The 22075-nt window shown below is 42.9% G+C and overlaps 1 protein-coding gene across 1 annotated transcript in view; it reads right to left on the bottom strand.

The window, feature by feature from the left end:
• CTNNBL1 (catenin, beta like 1) overlaps nt 1-22075 on the bottom strand; it is a 131441-nt gene that overhangs the window by 50517 nt on the left and 58849 nt on the right. The window contains 1 exon segment of the mRNA XM_006903619.1: nt 16799-16980. Within this exon segment, the coding sequence (XP_006903681.1) occupies nt 16799-16980 (182 nt within the window).

Raw genomic sequence — 22075 nt, 5'->3', positions numbered from 1 at the left:
GAGAAAGCCCACCAAGCCCACAGCTGGAACCTCCAACGGGGCAGCTTGACTCTCCTCTAGGGTTAGCTGTTGTTGATTTAATGCCCATACATTTGATTTCTTTTGCTTTCATACTGAGGAGGACATTTCCAAGGTGTTCTCAAGTAGACTGTGCTTTCAACGGCAACTTGTGATCGTTATTTCTGCAGCTGGCTCCCATCATGGCTCTGACTGTGAGGACGGCACGGGAACATAACCCCGCACAGCTTTGTTCTGTTGTGCACAGGGTCACTATGAGTCGGAAGTGACAACAGCAGCAAATCATTATTTGCATACTGCCTGCCCACTGACAGGTGAGACGGAGGTGGTTCATCTGTCTCCCGGGGCCTAAAGCCTTGCTTGGCATTGTTTAGTGCCTGAAGATTGGAAAAACTCAGGTAAGGGGTCAGCTCGTCTTCAGGCCTCCTTAAAGACAAAGGGTTTCACAGGGACTTTGTAAATGACTCCTAGTTCTGGGCTAACTCCTTGAGAGAACCTCCAGGATCATCAAGCTGCATTGTAGTTGTAGGCATAAAAGTTCAATCCCAAGCCCATTAGTTGTGAAATAAATGCCTGGGATTTGTGACAGAGATAAGACATGAAAATACTTCCCTGGCCCACATTTTAAATAACACCAAGAGAACTCCAGGTATATCGAGGGGTGAAGGCAGTTAACATTTGTTAAACACTTATTTTATGCCACAACAAATTTGAGATGGGTTCCCATTTTATAAATCTCTGCTACTCAAAGTGTGATCAGAGGACTTTGCTACCTGGGAGTGGGTTAAAAAGACAATCTCAGGTACTACAGCTGCCCAAGGAATCAGAATCTGCATTTAACAAGGTCCCCAGGTAACTCACAGGAATGAGAAACAACGTAGTGTCCATGTTCTCAGGCTGCGCTTTTCACACTACACTGCTATCAACATACATGTCAAATGTAACAGTGCAGACAAGCACACCTGTGGCTGTGTGCCGCCCAGTCAATTATGACTCCTTGAGATGTTACAGGACAGAAGAGAACTGTCCCACAGGGTTTTCTAGACTGTAACCTTTCTAGGAGCAGACAACTAGATCTTTTCCCCCATGGAGTGGCTGCCTGGTGAGTTTGAATCACCTGACTTTTGGTCAGCAGGCAATCACTTAGCCACCAGAACACCCAGAAAAATACGCTCTGGTGTCCTAGTGGCAAGAAGCTGTGCTGCAATCCAGAAGGCACGCAGTTCGAGGCCATCAGCTGCCCTGTGGGAGAAGGATGGACAATCTCCTCCCTTGCGATTAACTGCCTCTGAGAAAGTGCAGGAGGATCAGCTATGGGGCGGTTCCATTCAAGATGGAGGAAGAATATGGCAGTTGTCCCCCTCACCCCCAGGCTTGATGACTTCCTGAGAAACTTGATAGCATCTAAGCTGGTCATAAAAGACCAGACCAGACAATGGATCCTGATAAGGGTCTGAGCTTGATCAAAATAGCCCAAACATATATTAATTAACATGCCAAATTCCAAGAAATACCATCTTAGTCCTCCCCAGGACTACTATAAGAGGGAACCCCCAAACTGCCCACACGCCGTTTTGATCCTGTCCGTGTGCTGTGCAGCCTGGTCACTTGACGTCCCTCTCAGATTGCGCAATAAGGGCCTGTTGGGTTCTTGGGACCAGTTTCTTTCTTCCTTTCTCTCCCTTGCCCTCACACTCTCCTTTTTCTATGTAACAGACTGTACACAACAACAACAACAACATGCAAAATAAAAAGCTTTTAATATATTTGTTGTTGTTGTGTGCCGTCGAGTCGCTTGCGACTCATAGCGACCCTATGTACAACAGCCCTAAATTCCGCTCTGTCCTGTGCCAATCGCACTGTCTCTGACACTCCCATCCCAATTATCCCAGTCACTGAATCAATCCACCTCATACAGGGCCTTCCTCTCCTGCGCTGTCCCTCCACCCTCCCAAGCATGATGTCTCTCTCTAAGAATCTCTCTTCACAACATGTCCAAAGTATGTCAGACAGAGCCTCAGAATCCTTGCCTCCAAGGAGCCACCCGGTTTAACCCTTTCCAGGTCAAATCTGTTTGTTTTCCTAGCAGTCCATGGTATTCTCAATACTCTTCTCCAGCACCACAGCTCAAAGGCATCAATTCTCCTTCTATCCTCCTTGGTCATTGTCCAACTCTCTGATGTATAACAAGTGATTGCAAAGACCATGGCCTGTATCAGACGCACCCTAGTCTCCAGAGAGACACCATTGCTCTTCAGTACTTTGGAGAGGTCCCTAACAGCAGACTTTCCCATGGCAATGCGCCTTTTAATTTCCTGGCTGCTGGTGCCAAGACTGTTGACTGTATGGTTCATTAGTAAAAAAAAAAAACCAAAAAACAAAAAATGAACACTCTGTATATCCCATATTACTAAATATAAAAGGTAAAACCCAAGTAACCTGGTAGTAGTGCTTTCTTGCCCTGCCAATATTATCATGTTTCCTGTCTTATTTCCAGAAATACCTAAAGCCACTAGGTTTGTAGTTTGGGTTTTCAGATGCTTCTAGCAGAACATGGGCTTTAAGTTCCAGCAGTGGTGGATTTAAACTTGTGAACATGATTTAAGAAAATTACTTCTATTTTTTTGAGACTGTTTCTTTGGTAGTGAAACAGGCTAATGACACCCCACAGAGAGCAGATACTGGGGATAATGACATCATGAAAATACTAGAACCCAGCAAATATCCCACGAACACTAGGATCCCTCACCACCACCCTCATCAGCATCAACAATTATCACAGTCTGGCTGACAAAATATTAGAAAAAGCAGTTTGCTAAGTAGGCTAGCAAGCATTCTTATTCCAGAAGTTTGCTAGCTAGCAGGCATACTTAACAGAGACATGATTTATTAGTAATCAATACATTTAAGAAAGTTGTAGGCATATTTTTAAAGTGATTATCAAAATGATATGCTCAATTTATTTTACAGCAACCCTGAAGCAAATAGGGAACAAATTAACAATCATCTTCTTTCTACTTTGGAGCCAGGGACAAAGAAAAACGTGCTAAAAAGAAAAAAAAGTATAAGGAATATAGGAGGGGCGAGGTCTGAATTTGAAATATACCATGATCATATCTTACATGTATCTGGTTTTATAATATACCAAGTATTTTCTGTGTGTACTACCTAAATTTTACAATACTGTGAAATATTATGTTTCTACTTTAGAGATGAGGAAACTAAGGTTCACAGGATCAAATGGTTCAAGTCACAGGGCCCGAGTGTAATGGCAAATGCAGAAATGCACAACCAAGTTTTGAGAATCCAGCCCAAGGTTCCCCCTCAGTCTACTCAAGTCATGTCCAGCTAATTTTTTCATACGGATGAGTCAGAGCATCTAGGCTGCGGAAAAACACTCCCAGGACAGGTTCTCAACAAGGTTCTCCAGCCCCTACCTGTAGTGGTGACCTAGCCAGCCATATACAACCTTTAACACACCCGCATCAAAAAGGAAGCTAAAATTAAAAGGAATACTTTTCTAAAACCCAAGAAGAATTTGTTTAGGAAGCCTTTGTCTGGCTACCTGAAAAGAATGATCAACACCTTTCCAAGCTCCTTCTTATGCTAATTAGAGTTCATCAACATCTGGATACCCACAAGCAAAATCAATCAGACTATAAAAGCAAGCCAAAGACCTTTTCTTGGCATAAAAACACCCAAAAAAGCCAAAACCAAAGCAACCAACCAAACAAAAAGAAACCTGAACAAGGAGGACTGGACATGATTAAATACACAGAAGCGTTTCCCAGGAAGCTGCAGGCTGCCACATATAAACATCACATCCACTATCTCAAGAGTCCAGGAAGGTGGGCGCTAACAAACATCTCACACATGTAATTTTATTCTTTACGGGCAGTGAAATGGAGAAGAGTTTATTTTCGGCTTATCTCTTTCCATATTATCACTACTGTTAGATGCCATCGTGTCTCACACACTCACATGTTCACACGTTTAAAAAATATCCTCCGAAAAGCATCTCATTACCCCTTCTTATGCTGTAACTAGATGAACGTAGATGTATTAGCCTCAGTTCACACCTCATTGCCTTATCTTCCTGAAAACCCAGCATATGCACAAGACTTGGAGAAGCCAACACTACCATCCAAGCATAGCTCATCTCCATAATCTAATCACTGAACCTTCAGTCTCGCCTGCCTTAAATACAGTCTCGATTCCAAACTGTATTGAGAGATGTCCAAGATAGGGTAAGCAAAAAAAAAAAAAAAATTAGTTTACAACAGTATATATAAGATCCCATTTATACAAATTAACGTGCACACATTTATCAGCCTTTTCCTTGAAAAGAGTTTGAGTGGATAGATCTACATACTGTTTTATTTAAATGACTCTGGATGGTGGGATTTGGGATGAATTTTACTTCCCCTCTAACCTTTCCCACAGTGTTTGCATTTTTTTGTATTGAAAAGAGCAACACTGCTCTTTTCAATAATCCTCCCCAGAAGACCCACCAAGTGAAGAATCTTCTCTTTGCACAGATACAAAGTAAAAGGATATTTATGATATACTGATGCTCCAAGCACTCTGGTCAATGTTTCTCAACACTAGTTGAGCAAGAGAATTTGGAGCTTTTAAAGAATCTCTAACACAGATTCTCTGTAGGTGGGGTCCGGGTATATATATAGTTAAAGCTCTTTTGGTGATAGTGCTGGTCTGAGCTGAAAATGACAGATTTATGCCTCATTCTCAAGAGGGGCAGGCAAGAGAGGCAGAAAATGGGCCAGAAGGCTGAGTGAAATGTTTAATAAAAGCAGACAACTGTAAGATAGCCAGACGGTAATATCCAGGAAGAGAAAATGAAGGTGGAGTCAGCGCTGAGATCTAAAGGTGGAGTTTTAGGTCTGAGGGATGATGAGAAGAGGAGGCTTTCAGTGGAAGACCCACCACTGCCAAGTCTAAAGAAAAAAAGATGTGAATAAGGTGTGGAGATTGAGAGATGAACAGGATTCTGTAGAACTGACTTAGAGGCATGATGACCGATCACTTAAAGAATCTGGATAGGTTGTAAGTAAACCAATATAAAGTAAAAATTTTATTAAAAAAAGAAAAAAGAATCTGGATATAAAAAAACCCCCAATAAACAAACAAAAAAACCCCAAACACAAAAATACCCAAACAGCTTATTAGGTACCTTGATTCAGGATTTTAAAAAAGCATTGCATGGGATTTTTGAGAGATCACCAAATAAAAAACCCATGTCCTTAGCTTCAGGAGCTGCGTGACCCTGGGAAAATGACTTTTCTGTGCTCAGAGTTCTCACCGAAAATGTGAAGAACAACACAAGGCTTGTAGGATTATTTTGAGAATCAGTTAAAATAAGAGGATACACAAAAGCATCAACTACAGTTAATAAGTCATTTAATCACCTACAAAAAATGCTGGAGAAATAATCTAAAAAGATCTGGCTATTTTTCTACAGTTGCTTCCTGGTATTTGTTTTACTTCTATAAAGGTGATATACTGCATACCAAACTATTTCTATAAAACTTAATCACCATTATAAATGAAAACTAACGCAGCCATATTGACAAAATAATAAATGCACCAGCAGAAAGTTCTATACCCCAAATAAGTATTCAGCTAATGTTGCCAGTAAAGAACAAAGTTTCTACCTGGCAAAATGAAAAACACAAAAGAAAAACAGGAGTGATAAATGTTTCTCCCTTCAACCTCCCTGCCCAGATTTTCAATACCAGAGTTGAATTTATATTAAATTAGCTGAAATACTCAAATTAATGAGAACAAAGCTCATACCTATGATGTGTAAGAGTTTTGAAAAGGGTTCTTTTTTCAAGAAAAACAGCAAGAACCACAAACGTCTAACGAATGTGTGCCAGGTGCCAGACACTGTCCTGAGTGTTATACATACATTAACTCAGCCAGGCACTGGAATAGCTCGGCAAGGTCCTTTAAGATCCAGCCTCTGCTTAACTATCTCATCTCCCGCTCCGTGTTCTAGGAAACCAAGAACTGGTACCAGACTGGTCTCGGAAGACAGTATTGGGGACTGTACACCAAACACAGATCCAGCAGCTTCATGAGACCACTGGGACAAGAATCTCTGAGAACATGTCCCTAAAGATTACATCTGAAATAAAACCTGGCTGATTCTCCTGACAGCCAAGTTTAAGGCTCACTGCAGTCTGTCTGCTCGTTCTGCTCCTTTTGCTGCACCCGGCTTTCTCCATTTGACAGTCCATCACCTGACTAACTCCTACAAAGGCTTGGCTCATGAGTCACAGTTCTAACCTTCCCCTGTTCTCCCATCAGCCTCTTTGTGTTCCTCCACCTTCTACTTCCTTCTACCTTTCTCCTTTGCATAAATGCAAGTGCCTTCCAGGTCTCCATACCTGTACCAAGGGCTCTTTTACCTTCCAGTTCCAACAAGAAGCCAGGCACCAAGGTATGTCTAACAAAAGAATTGATGAGCTTGTCTGGTAAAAGGAGTGTGTCTAATACAAAGATCCAGGATGCCTTACTCACGTTGGGAGCATCTATCCACGGAACTAGATTCTCTGCAAGGGTAGTTTGGAAAAAGAACTTCAAACGGAAACAGGAGGGTCTGGCAGATCATTCAAATGGTAATAAACTTTAACAGAACAACTAGTTAACGAGGTTTCTTTATGATGGTCCAGGTTAACACAGGTGACCCACCTTTTTCTTTGGTGCCTCTTTTTATGACCCAGGCTGACCCTCTATAGAGTCCTAGACCATACGGACTTCACACCAAATAAGCCAAGGGGTTTGTAACCTACACGCAAATATAAAAACCTGAGAGAGGCAGGTGCTGGAAGAAGCCTGATGCACAGTAACTGTTACCGTGGACTGAATACCTAGGAATTGCATGACTTACTTTCCACTCAACTCTATCAGCAAGGTTTTCAGCAGGTTTTATTAACTGAAGAAAAAGTTAAATGCAGACAGAAAAAACAACTTGGTCCAAGACCACCACTTTAGGGGTACAGCTGGGATTCAGAGCCAGTTCTTTCTGTTTCCAAAGATAATCTTTCTTTTAAGGCCTCTGTGCTGCCTCTGGATTTACGAACCAATGAAAAAAAAAAAAGCTCAAATCATCTGCTTCTGCTACTCATTGTTTACGGCTATTTGGTAACCGAGACTCGTCCATAAGGAATAAAAGTAAGTGTCTAAATCATAAAGCATGCACATTTGCGAAAATCTGAACCTATGAAGAGATGCTAATGGATGCGAACTGACCACTGGCCTCTTCTCCCTACTCCCTGTTCCCCTTGCTTGCTCCCAGCATTGCAAACAGAACAGCTCTGCTGTGCCCTGCCTGGGGAAGACTGATGGGCAAATCCTTCACTTGACTTGAACCAGTCAGCAAACCAGATGTGCAACATTCAAAATCATCCTTTCAGGCCCAAGGAGAGGAACTCTAAACCCAAACACATTGTTTATTTCAGCATCCTCACTTCTCTGTAACCCATGGTCAGGAACGAGACAAGCAGCTGGAGGGAACGAAAAGGAATTGATCCAGAAAGAGTTCAATTATAACATTTTCAAACAGCAACAACAACAACCAAAAAACAACAGCAAGATATTTTTACCCTTGTTTAACATAAGGTGTCTGTTAGTACATGATTTAATGTCACTTTCAAAACTAAGTATTATTCACTCCTCACAATGCTCATGGTTCTGACTAATAGAACTGATGCTTTGTGATTTTCAAGCTTGTGGGAAATGTCCTCGAATTCTCTGTTTACAGGTGACATGAGAGCAAAGTGAGGATTTGGGGCACTTTGGTTTATCCCCTCTGGGGAAGGCTGTCTTGCATTGGACTGGCATGTTTACAATCTAACTCTATGACAGGCAGATTCAGGGAGGGAAAGCATTTCTTCAGATGGGTGCTTCTGTCAATACAGTAGAAGAAAGAACACTACAAATGAGAAATCCATCCTCATTCCAGTCACAGATACTAATGAAGCAGAAACTGTATTAAGTGCTTCATCTGTATTATTCTATTTAATTTTCACATAGTACCCTCATGAGATAGGGTCTAATATCCCAATTTTATAATTGAGGAAACAGAAGCTCAGAGAGGTTAGGGAAAGTCCCCAAAGTCATACAGTTGTTAAGTGACAGAACCAAGACTCCTACCTGTGTCTTGTTAATCATGTTCTTAACCATTCCTATGTACAAGAACTAGTAACCATGCCTTGCCGCCCAAAGTCGTCTTCGCACTCCACTTACTAGTATAAAATTATTATCCAAGGAGCACTCAATTGGCATCTCTTTTTTTAAGCCTTCCCAGCATCCTGAGGATTCCCCAACCTTTAGTACGACAACATTTACAGTGTAATGTCTATAATTGGTATTAAAGATCTGCCCCCCCCCCCAAAAAAAATAGCATTTATTAACTTTCCAAACTAAGTTAGACTTGTATAAGCCATCTGGCCTAGTTCTCACAATAACCCAGGGAGGTGGGTTTCTTACAGATTAAGAAAGAAAGAAAGAAACAAACATGTACTGTACACTAGTACTGGTCAGATGCTAAGTGACCTTATGGTAGAACCAGAAACTGGTTAGAATGGTAAGAATCCTCTCAATTCCATATTGCAATTAACTACTAGCATGTGCCTCTCTATCTTGATTGTATAGAGTTCATGGTACAAAAGAAATTAATTTACTCATTCAACCAATATTTACTGAGTACTAGCCATGTAAATCATTGTGATATTGTTAAACGCCGTCATGTTGGAATTAACTCACAGCTGAGCCTCCCGTGAGTTTTCAGAGGTTCTAAATCACATGGGAAGAAACAGCCCATCTTTTTCCCTGAGAGCAGCTGGTGGATTTGAACAGCATGCCTTGAGGTTGGCAATACAACTCTTTACCCATTAAACCACCAGAGCTGTAATAGGTATCAATAGTGTCTCTCAATTTAACCAGGTCATTTTGAACCTAATAATTTGTGCAATATGAAAGGATAAGAGCTCCTATTGCCACAATGACTTATCCTAGGTCAAAGCTCCAGGATTATAACCAAGTTCTTCTGACTGAGATCTCTTCTGACTATACCAGCACTCCAGAACAGAGAACAGTAAATGGATTTGGACATTTTAAGCGTTAAATACCAATATCAAGACTTCAAGGAACAAGCATGATATGTGTCATCAGACACTCTAGGTTTGTATTTCAAATGAACCACTTATCCACAGTACAACTTGATGCTTCGACTTCTCTGAGTCTCACAATACCATCAACTTCAGGATGAGAAACAGCACCTACGATGAAGCGTGGCTTTAAACTTGAAACATGTTGAGGTACAAGAAAACACTTTTATAGATACTGAATGAAAGCAATGACAAATGAACCAGGAGGCCGAGGTTCCAGTGTCCTTTCTTTCAGCCTATATTATCCCCTTTGTCCACCTAGAAGTGACTGTCTCCCTTTCTAAGCACTAGTGCTCTCTTGTTCATCTGAACAATTAAGTATCCTAAATGGCAACTGCACCTGTTAACATTATTTTTGTTGTTGTTGTCAGGTGCTTCTGAGTCAGCTAACTCCTGGGGACCCATCGCACATACTACAGAACAAAACCTGCCCGATGCTGTGCTGTCCACACAATCGCGGCTGTGGTGGAGCCCTGGTAAACTATGCACACAGCTTTTTAAAAAACTAAAACCAAACCCACTGTTGTCCAGTCCTTTCCAACTCAGAGCTACCCTCCAGCGGGCTTCCAAGACTGTGAATCTTTATGCCTGTCTTTCTCCCGCAGAGCAGATGGATTGGAACTGCTGACCTTTGTCTTACAGAGCAGGTGGATTAGAACCACTAACCTTTCAATTAGCAGGCCAATAAGTCACCCACTATGCCACCAGAGCTCTTCGCTTTTAAAAAAATATGTTCACTTTCTCTACCTTCCTTAAAGGTATGTTTATTGAGGGCTGAGACTATCCCTTATATCTGGGTGACTTGGTGCAGAACAGACTTTGAGAGGAGAGGGAATTGGGAGACTAAGGGTGGAGAGACTGTTCAGGAAAGATGAGGCAGGAAGAAGAGGAAGATAAATAATTCTCAAGAATTTTACAAGGTAATATTCACAGGAACCATGATCAGTTAAAAGAATTCCTGGCCAGGCACTGGACTACTAGCCAAAAGCTGGTGGTTCAAACCCACTCCGAGGTGCTTCAGAAAGAAGGCCTGACAACCTGCTTCTGAAGGGTGCACACAGGCTCGCTGACCTTGCAGAGCCCAGCCGTCCTCCGCATGCATGGGGTTCCCATGACTCAGACTGCGCTTGGCAGCAGCTAACAACAGCACGATCGAGTAAATATGGGCACCGTTAGCACAGTACGCTGCCTTCTGCCTTGTGTGGCAGGGTACGAGTAGCAGTACTCTCTTTGCAGCTGTTCTGTACCATCGACTAGGTCGACTCATAGCTGAGGCTACACATCACAAAGGAGGAGACTGGCCATTGTTCTCCCAAGGAGCAGCCAGTGGCTTTGAACCATCATCTGTCTTTGGGTTGGTAGCGCAACACCTTACCCACTAGGCTACCAGTGCTCCTTTACTAAGATGTGAAAAAGAAAAGAGAATCAGTCAGGAAAGGAAAAATGAGTATAGCTATGAACAAGCTGTGCTTGAGTATCTAATAGAAGTGCCTGCTGTAATTAGCTGTGCCAACCAGAGCTTAGAGTGAGATCCAGGCTGAAGATCAATATTTGGGGCTCACTGGCAGAGAGATGGAGGGGAGTGGATGAGATCAACCCAGGTAAAAGAGAATCCTTGAGAGACAAGCAGAGAAAAGAGGTGTGGGGGTTAAACACTTGGAAAAAGCAGCCTCCGTGAGGGTGAGCATTTTATGTAGTGTCCTCGGGGGTCTGTGACATAGTAGGTCACTGTTAAGTTTTAAACACAGCATGAACCATGGCACTGTCACAGTTCATCATGAAGACTTTAAATGTTTCCTTTTTTCTTGGCTGGACTCCCCTTTGTCCCGCAACTTCATGAAAGGTTTTGCCTTTTCCTTCTTGTAACCCTGGTAGCTGGTGTGGGAGTGGTGCCCTGTGCATTCTCACTGTTCAGAGTCCAAGAAGCAAAAGGCTTCCTACAAGCTTTCTGACAGGTGCAGTTCACCAGAACCACTTACAATTCCATGCAGGTGACAAAAAGGTATTCTTTAAAGTACTGACCTATTGTCAACTTCTGTCACTGTTGACAAGGTCCAAGTGTATGCAAATGCTGAGCCTGCACCACACAGCGACACAGACACAGCGCTTGGTAACTCAACCTCTTAAAGCTCTAAAAGCCTCCAGGGAACCATGTTAAAATAGCGCAATTAACTAGAACGGCTATAAACTCAATAACTCACCTACCTAATGAAGCAATACAAGGAAAACTGGACCTATTTTAATAAGAATTTTTACGAGAGACAAGACGTAAAGGTCAGATGCCATTTCTGGGTCCTGGCTCTTTCTTTCTCTCCCCCTCAGGAATAGTTAATACTGAGGAGACAACATATACTCGAGCTAATCTCTGTAGAACCAAGGAGGCACCCAATCTCTCCGCTGCACCCAAGGGCAAATGATTCTTTTTCCATTTCACCCCCCAAGCTAAAGCCCTCCCCGCCCCCCACTCATCTATTTCTGAAGGTTTTATGACACCGACCTGAATGGATTTCAATTACCATCATTCATTTCCTTCCTGTTCCAACTCACACAGAAGAGGAATTTGAGATTATAGGCGATTCTGCTGCTTGTCCTCTTTTCCAGAACTGTGTTTATCTAGACTTTCTCCCTTCTATACCTCTTCTGTTCATCTTGGGAAGACAGCTGTTGTCACCCTATCCCACTACTTAGTATATCATGACTTCTGACATTTCCCGCAAGAAGAATTTTGCTCATTCTCACACAGCTGCCGGGGAGCAATGAGACCGCAGAGCAGTAAAACCTATGCTCTTCAGCCAAAGCATGTGCCCTCTTCCTGCTGAGCCGTCTCAGTGACACGCTAGAAGGACTGTGCCACTGTAATGGGAGTTGGGGAGCTGGAACTGAAGGTAGCCTTGGTAGATAAAAAGAACGAAGACTTCCCAATGTGTCTGTTCTGCTCTAGGGAGGATATGTTGCCATACGTGTACTGTTTAACTCCGTGTGATGGATTTTGGTTTCATTATTTTATACATAAAGACAAAGGTGCTTCTGATTCAAGCCATGGTCTTTCCAATCACCTGCTATGCATCTGAGAGCTGGACAATGACTAAAGATGGTAGAAGAGGAACCGATGTCTGAGCTGTGGTGTTGAAGATGAGTACAGAATGTTCCATGGACTGCCAGAAGAACAAACAGATGACTTGGATAGAGTGCAACCAGAGTGCTCCATAGCAGGGATGGTGAAGCTTCGCCTCCAATATTTTTGGCATGTGGTTAGGAGAGCGCCATGGAAAGGCGAATCATGCTTGGAAAGGTCGAGAGTCAGCAAGAGACTCTTCAATGAGCTGGATTGATACACTGACTGCAGCAATGGGCTCAAGTATATTGGGGATGGTGCAAGATAGGACAGGGTTCAGATCTGTTGTTTATAGGGTCACTATGAGTTGTACTGGAATCAATGATACCCATCAACTACTCCATTTTACAGAGGGCAAACTAAAGTTCAGAGAGTTTAGGAATTTGCCCAAGATCACACAGCTGATAATAATTAATCATCGGGATCATACTAGCTATATTCCTACAGTAAGAACCTATTGGAAAAGTTCCAAGATCTCATGGGCTGAGATCAAGGCCAGGGTGAATGTCAAGATTCATTCCCTATCTCTGAGATTTGGCAATAAAGGAGAAAGAGCAGGGGGTAATTATTAACGCATAGTAATGACAAGGAAAATTGTTAAAAGAACCTTCTTAGGGAGTGGTCTCATACATAAGGAAGTCCTATCCAAGGGTCTTAAGGGAACAACTCTAACTGATTGGGGTTTGGGGGCAGGGGTCCTGCTATATTCTCCAAACCAATCTGACAAAGCAACACATATGGCTAGCAGCACTCTCATTTTTGCTTCCAAACAAACAGGGTAAAGGACCCCTCACTCAAGTATATGACTGAAAATCATCAACCTGAACTGTGAAGGCCTGGCTTCAAACCATCGGCCTGTGCTAGGTACTAGAATTCAATGGGTCCAGCTCTCAGGGAACTGATTCTAGTAGGAGATATGGATAGTGAACATATAATAACACATATAACAACACTATTGGCAAAATTCTGGGACTGAGGATCCAATAATAAGAGGGTCTAGTTTAGTCTAGTTATTGTACGCTATTGAGTCGGATCAGGCACATATCTGACCCTCCGGCGAGTTTTTGGAGGCAGTAAATTGCACAGGAGGACATTGCCATTTTTCTGCCACAGAACAGCTGGTGGATTCTAATCACCTATCTTTGAGACTGTGGTGCAGCTTCTTACTACCAGGCCACCAGATCTTCCTAACCGAGCCTGTTATGTGCCGTCAAGTCACTTGTGACTCATAGTGACCCTATGTACAAACAGCTCTGAACACTGCTATATCTTGAACCAGTCTCACTGATTCTGATACATTGACCCCATTACCCTAGTCACTGAATCAATCTATCTCATGTAGGGTCGTCTTCTCTTGTGCTGTCCCTCCACCCTTCTAAGCATTTTGTCCTTCTCCAAGGACTGGTCCCTCCTGGCTACATGCCCAAAGTATGTCAGACGGAGCTTCAGAATCCTTGCCTTCAAGGAGAAACATGGTTACACCCTCTCCCAGACAGACCTGTTTGTTCTCTTAGCATTCTATAGTATGTTCAATACTCTTCTTCAGCACCACAACTCAAAGGCATCAATTCTTTTATCATCTTTCTGTCTAGCTCTCTGATGTAGAGCAAGTAACTGCAAAGACTACGGTCTGGATCAGGCACACCTTAGTCTCTAGACTGACACTGTTGCTCTTCAGTACTCTGGAGAGGTCCCTGACAGCAGACTTTCCCAGTGCAATTTGTCTTTTGATTTCCTGACTGCTGGTGCCTAAAGTGCTGACTGTGGAGCTGAGCAAGCTGAAGCTGTTAACAAGCTTTGCTCTGTCTATCTTGATGCTGCCATTTGGCCCAGTGATGTGAGTCTTTGTTTTCTTGATGTTGAGCTTCAATCCATATTGAAGCCTGCAGTCCCACACTTTCTGCATCACATGCCTCAGACTAGCCTAAAGGCTAATACAATGTCTTCCTGGAAAAATAACATCAAAATCTAGGACCTGAAGAATGAGTAAACCTACTGCCACTGCCTTGGTCCTTACTCAGAGTGCCTCTCCATCAGGTGCCCGACGCTGTAATGTTTACGGGAGGAAACTGCCTACCTTTCTCCTGCAAAGCTGTTGGTGGATTTGAACTGCTGACCTTTTGGTTAGCTGCCTAGTATGTGATGCATATACCACCTGGGATCTTTCTGAGGGATGAGTAGGAAGAGCTTACTCTAGGTCAGAGACAAATAGTGCAGGTGGAGCAAAGAGCAGGGGAAAACTGGGGTAGGAATGATCTGAGCAGGTTTGTACACAGTCCTGGTGACCTGAAGCTCCCGTGCTTTAGCTCAGCGTGTGGATCTGGTCTGTTCAGGTCAGAAGGTCCAGCACAGGGAGAGCAACAGAGGATACAAGGCTCGCGCTGAGGGCAAAAGAAACCCTTGCACAACATGTCCTTGTCCTGTTCTGCCTCACTCTCAGCCTGCCATTCATGGCTGGAGGGTCAGCCTGGTGGGAGGACGGCCAGGGCTGGATTTTCCCCCTGGACTTTATCTCTGCTCGCTGGAAGCTGGGAGTATTCAGGATGCAGAGCTCATCCTCAGCCACCATCACAGTCCAAACATGCCTTCTAGGAACTGTCTTCCCAAGCCATTGCCCTCACTAATATAATGTTATCAAATTCCTAATGCGGGCCCTCTAAAGCAAATGTACTGTTACCAGCATGCCACTGGGCACATTTTTCAGAGGGAAAACAGCTGCTCACTGAATCTGTCACTACTTCTCCTTAGTACCATGCACACAGGGCACCGTGTTTCCCATTACATTTCCTTTAAGCATGCTCAATATGCAAATTCAAGCCTTCCGACAGAACCCAGCAGGTAAGCGGCTGCCCTAGAGGAGCTTCCTGGCTTACAGGACATGCCTTGACAACAAGGGTTTGTGACGTGGGTCCTTAAGTGACAGGTCGGATCTTCTGGTTCACTACTTAATGTCCTCATTTTTAGGCCAGGGAGATAAATGCAGTCCAGGGAGGTGAAGCAAAAGGTCTAACGCATGCACCTAGTTAACTACACAACCCCAGCCTGGCTCCTTTCTTGCCTGGTGTCTATCTAAGAGAACAAAGGTACCATCACATACTTCATGGGTGGTGACCTCTAAGAAGCAGAGCACATAACGCAGCAATGCCGAGAATACGGCACTGCAGGCTTTCCGTGAATCGTGACTGCCTCCAAAATCTTATCTCCTAGGTCTTTAAGAAAACGCCGTCCATTTCCCTATCGTACCATTCTGCTGAGTTTCCACCAGTGAAGGAAAAAAAGATCAGCGTGGGGCTAACGTGTTTAGCGGGTGCTGGGTCAGTGAATGACCCAAGTTGGACTGAAATCTGTCTCTGTTCTCTGATCTCTAGTCCACTGCCCTATGTGAGGCCAGTTCTCTCACTTGCCCCTGCCAGCCCTTCTGCTGCCCCTACAGAAAAGATGTGATCAGAGAAGGGACCACATGGGATTATGGCTGAAGAAAGGGTACACCACAAGACATCACAAGCTGTCCCTGAATGAGCCACTCAGAGCTGGAAGACGATGAAGTTAGCCAAGTCGATGTGAGGGGACAGACAGGAGTCCTCCAACTTTTATCTAGGCAGGTTAAGTGAGCAACAAAATCCTGCAGACCTCTGTGCAAATTCCACCGATCACTGGCCAAGGCGAAGCAAAACCAAATAATCTCCTCCAAATCACAGGACGAATGTTACATCTGACAAGGCAACTGAATCAGCCAGCGCATCAGTTCCAGTTTGCCCCTCTCTAGACCTCCCCCACATTTCAAAATAACCACCCAACCATGTAAATTCCCTGGTGCCAGTGCTGTGAGCCGCCAGCAGACCTGTCAGTGCTCATAAATCGCTGGCCTTCAAGATTGCATGGCGGCTATTTATTGAGGGTGGGACACAGCAGGCCACCAGACAATCGCAGGAAGAGACTGGCCTCGCAGTAACTACTCTGGTTACAGTGTCGCAATTCATGGCAGCATTTTGCTAGGAGTGTGCACCACCGGGGAGGAGAAACATAAAGAGGGGAGCACAGGCTGTAAATAGTTTATTTCGGCAATTCCTGATGTTGGCGGAATCATACTTTAATACAGAAATACATGAAAGCACCACTCCAGAGGTGACAGGTATTGCCACCTCATTACTCTTTTCAAAAGGGTCTTCCATCAGAGAGACACCTCGCTACAAATTACAGTGAAGAAAACAAAGCCCTCACACACAGCCTTATTAACAGGCCAGGAGGAAATGGAACCACCAAGATTCAAGCAAGTAAAAAACCAGGAGAACAAGGGCTTTTGGTGCCTTGGGGTCTCCGGGTTGCTTTTTCACGCACGGAAAATCAATAGACAAAAAGCACTTTCCCATCTAAGAGTTCGCACATCAAGGTAGTTTTTCAAAGCCATGCTCGTTTCCCTTGTTCCTTTCTAAAGCACCAACATCTGGCTGACTCCCCGAGTGAACCTTACCTTCATGCTCCTTCTCAGTGGTCCCCACTTTCTTTATCTTCCTGGGAGATTTCATAAAGAGAGGAAAGATGGTCCGTAAGCCAAGAATGTCCACAAACTTGTGACAGTTGTCGGTGCCCTCGTGGCCAATCATGGCGTGGTCCAGCACTTTCAGGGCGCTGCTCCGGGAGATCTTCTTTTCTCTGGGAACAAAAGATGAGTCACAGAAGGCATTCCATGGGTCAGAGGCTCTCATCTGGAGAAGCCCCTTAGTCTCGGGCAAAGCAAGACAGCTGGTTACCCTGCACTGATACCATCTGAGAGAGCAAGGGTGCATTAGAAAGATTCATGGCAATATTCTTCTGTTGCCATGGAGCAGAGACAAGACAAAAAAACCCCCAATCAAAGGTCACTGCTATCAAGTACAGTTTGACTCAGTGACTGTCATTCCCTAGAAGGTATTCCAAGGCTGTGGATCTTTATGGAACCAGACTGTCACAGCTTTCTCCCCTGGAGGGATGCTGGGTTCAAACTGCGGACTGTGTGGTAAGCCATCAACACTCAGCCACTGCACCACCAGGGTCTTTAAAGAAAGCCTAGACAGTCCTAGATACTATACCATACTCCTAGTTATACTATATTATATACTATGCTATACTTCTAGATACTTCTAGATATACTACATTCTACACTATATATTATGCTATACTCCTAGATACTATACTATACTATACTATACTATTACTATACTCCCAGGTATACTATATTCTATACTGTATATTATGCTATACTCCTAGATATTAGACTTTGGGCATGTTACCAGGAAGGGCCAGTCTCTGGAAAAGGTTATCATATATAAGGAAACAGAGGTGGAACAAAAACAACGGGCCTCACTGAGATGGACTGACAGTGACTGCATACTAAAAACAAACAAACAAACAAACAAACTATATATATCTATCTCCTCACCGCAGCTGGACTTTAGCACCCTTTTATAAGCTTAGACATACAAGGTTATGAGTAGGGCAGATAATCATGGGAGAAGAAATTAGGAAACTAAGAAACAATAGCCTCACTGTTCACACACTCAGGAAAAAAGCCTCTCAAAATGAATGAGGGTCGTAACACATGGCATCTTCAGTACCATTCAGCATACATTCATGCCATTTCACAGATAACGTGGAGTTGTTTGAAATAGTGGAGGTAAAGGAATCAGGCCTCTCTTTTTCCCCTGCCTAAGCAAATTCAACAAACAAAAGATTTTAAGTGAAGTCCTTCTTTAGGTAGACAGTGTAAGACGCATTTAAAGGGGCAGTAATTGCATATTGATCACCATTTAGGCAAGCTGTATGGAGGTGAACTTTGGAATATTCATTGGGCTTAAGTTCAAGCTTTCAGCAATCAATAGCTGCTTGGCCTGACTTTCTTGGGTTGACTTTATTTGAAATATTTATTCTACTTGAGGACAAGTAGTTTATCTTAGTCTTGTCTAGGTTCATCAGGTTGTCGATCACGCCAGGACCCATGTGAATGCTGGCTTCTAGAAAGCCGGGTCACTGTGCGAAGGGACTGAGAGCCCCTTTTGCTCCCAGTCTGTGGTACGGTGTGTTTGTTCAGCGCTGTTAAGTGAAAAGCTGGAGCTTCAGAACCACCAGGTGCTCCTCTGAAGAACAATGAATGAGTCTCCTGTCAAGACTTACAGCTTTGGAAACCCAAGGGAGGATCACTGTGAGTCCAAATGACTCAATGGCAGGGGGTTTGATTTTGATTTCTGACTGTTACTGGAACATTCTGAAGTGAGGGGAAATATTTATCATGTCATTTTAATTAGCCTATTCTTCTTACATGAAAAAACACTTTTGCAATGACTATCTTGCCAGGTGTTACACTGAGGCTGCAGAGATGTTGGTATTCTAACGAGTTTGGCAAAAAGAGGAAAGATGTGCAGACAATAGCGACAGTGAGAGAAGCCAGCTCTTACAGAGGAGGTGTGTTCTGAGCAGACTGTGAACACAAGGAAGAGGGCAACTGTGTCTAACTGGGTCACCTCATGGAGACAATGCTGGAATTAAGCCTCAACAAGTGTCTGAAAGAAACACCAGCCCATGCAAGGACATGTATAAACATGGAACATTCAGGAAAGTGGGCCATGGTACTGCTAGAAAAGCAGGGGAATGAGGAGCAGCACAAAATGTGAAGCTTCTGATTTGGTGCATTAGAAAGATTTTACTTATCATAGTTGTTGTTAAGTGCCATCGAGTAGTAGACGACTCTTAGTGACCCTATGAACAAAATACCTGAACAATTTTATAACTTTCACCCTTTCTCCAAGTTCAGAAAGTTTCTGGAGGCAAGCTATTTTGGAAGTGGATGCCACTCCTGCTTCCAAGATTGTTTTAATCAGGATCTCCACCAAACACTTTCCACCATGGGTAACCAATATCGCATTTGACACATCAGGGTCACAGTGTTTTAGCATCACAATAACCACGAGTTACCTCTGCACAGCAAATGGACATACCAGTGCTATACCACTTAGAAGAATGTTTGACCAAAACCAATTAAAACCAGGCCTGACGCTGCAGATTAAAATCATCCACCTTTGGCTTGATAGCGTAACTTTCTATCCACTAGCACCCATTAGCAATGTTTTTTCCAGATTGGGAGTGGGTAGGAGAAGGGAATAGAACAAAGGAAGAAATAATATGAAACAGACTGATTTTTGGAAAAGTGATGGTAGTCTAAAAATGCATTTTGCTCAGTTCTGATTGAACTTGAAGTTACCGGTGGAAGATGCCAGCAATATCAAGCATATATACAGATTCTGAACTCTAGCAATGAGGTTAAGAGTAGGGGAAACTTTGACAGAAGCGTTAAATCTATGAATAATAGTTAAATTCATGGTGTGAATGAGACTCTCTAGAGTAGGTATAGAAAGTATACAAAATATAAAAATGGAACCATATAAGACATTTATTCAAAAGGAGAAGTCTCCTCCCTTACTGGTCAAAAGCGGCTGAGGAATGAGGGGAGGGGAAGAGAAGAGAAGTGACAGGCATTCTTTAAAAGACACGATGGCATCAGGTTTTCTACATGCTTAAGAATCAAACTGGATGAAGCTTGACATAGATCAAAGACTCAAATGTAAGAGGTAAAATTATAGCACTTTTAGAATAAAGCAAAAAGAATAATGTTTCATGACCTCGATTTTAATAATGAATTCTTTTATGTAATACCAAAAGCATGAGCAACAAAAGACAAAATAAAATGAGTCCATGTCTAAGTTCAAAATTTTTGTTCCTCAAGTAACTTTACCAAAAAAGTGGGGGGAAAAACCCAGTAAAACACCCTCTTATAGTTTAGAAAACATTTGGCAAAAATACATCTGATAAGGGTTTAATATCCAGAATATATAAAAATATCAACAACTTTACAAAAAAAATGCAAAAAAAAAAAAAGTCATAAACCAAGGGCCTGAACAGACATTTCACTAAAGAAATACAAATGGCCAATGAGCACAAGACAAGACGGTCCACGCCACCAGCCAATGTTGTTGTTAGGGAGCACAATGGCAGCTCTGGCTCAAAGCAACTCTAAGAAAGAACAACAGACAAACAGCCCACCCAAGACGGTGCCATTCTCCCCACTCCTGCTGTGCGTAGGGAGATGCCAGTCAAAGACACAATCAAACACCATGTGATGTCCACTAAGAATTGCAACAACTTAAGACAGAAAACAGGAGACGTTGGCAAGGATGCGGGAAAATTAGAATCTGTATCTACTTATTGCTGGTGGGGCTGCAAAGTGGGACAGCCCCTGTACACTACACTGTCTTTAAGTATGCTGAACGATGGTTGAATGATGAAAAGCTATCAGGCCCAAATGAAGGGCTCAGAAAAGTCTTTCACCAGCCTGCTAGGTAATCTTGCTTCTGCTCATCTGCCGTCTCCACCACAGCACTTTTCCATTCATGAAGATGTAACGCCAGCCTGGAGGGCTGTTGGAAGGATTATACTGTGCTTTGAAACATTTCTCTGGTTCCTAGAGAACATGTGCAACTACTATTATCCATCTAAGAAAGCACAGTAATGTTCAGCTTGGAGGGAAAGGCAATGCTTGTTGGACAAACAAGCAAGATGTGTGTGCAGGGCGTGAAGCACAAACTGCATAGAGCCACATCAGGAAGCACAGTTGAATTCTCAAAAAATGTGTCTGATGATTTTGCTCTTGCACCTGAATTTCAGGAGACTGAAGGTCAGAAGAGAAGACTCAAGCTGCTAAAGACAAACACAAAATTATAAAGAACCACAAGAATCAAAATGCAGTATTGTCTGGGACTTTAAATGATCATTAAGAACAAAACCAATGTTGAACAAAGGGAAAACCATTAGGAATAAAAATGTGAGAGAGAGAAAAAATTCTTCAAGGTCTCACAAACTCACAACCCAGAACTGAAACTGCAAAGACTTCCTTAACAGTTACATGCCACTGACATTTTATTTGTTTTCTTTGTCAGATGGTTAAGGAAATCCTTACTGAAAACCTGCAGAGCAAACTAACAATAAATTGGTGGTTCCTGAATGGTACCCTCTTCTCTCTCTCTTTGCCTTTATAGTTAATAACCAAGATGGGTTCACTGTATTTCCACCACACAACTCAAAGCTGCATTTGGACACATCACTTGGGATTGCAGTGGTCTCTTCTCTTTCTAACTGGTACAGGGTTTTACAACAGAAGTAATAAGCTTCATGTCAATATTTTCAAGGAAACTGACAATGAAATTCTTCTGTCTCCAACTGCTTTTGTTGCCTCTTAAAGAACACTGCATCTATTTTGCTACGAGGACACACTGTTAAAAAATGCTTTGTGGTGGCAAGAAGCAAATGTTTATTAGAGTACAGGCTATAATTAAACCTGATACATTGGAACCTTCCTTTTGCAGTAACTATCCTACCAAAAGGAGCCATCAGTAACCAAGAACATGAAAATGGGAAAACTAGTCTCTATCCAGGGGCACTCAGGGCATTTTTATAGCTCTGTTCTCATTTCCTGCAAGATCCTAAAATGGCTACCTCCTTGGAAGTAGAATATCATCTTACGTTTCACAGTATCAGAATCTGATGGCTTTTAAAAATTATACAATAAACTGTGAAATTCCCGAGTTTTTTTCTCCTTTCAACTACCTTTGACTGGAATAACAACACTCTATTTGCCAGATATTCTTATCTTAGCCTTTCGGCTGCTAGCCAAAGACCATCTCAAGCTCCTCTCCGTACCCTGTCGATAACAGAATCAAAT

This window comes from Elephantulus edwardii, unplaced genomic scaffold, assembly GCF_000299155.1.
Source record: "Elephantulus edwardii isolate Elephantulus edwardi_28Jun2011 unplaced genomic scaffold, EleEdw1.0 scaffold00015, whole genome shotgun sequence".
Lineage (NCBI taxonomy): Eukaryota > Metazoa > Chordata > Mammalia > Macroscelidea > Macroscelididae > Elephantulus > Elephantulus edwardii.
The sequence above is the reverse complement of the archived record's forward strand: the minus strand, read 5'-3'. Positions and strand labels throughout refer to the sequence as shown.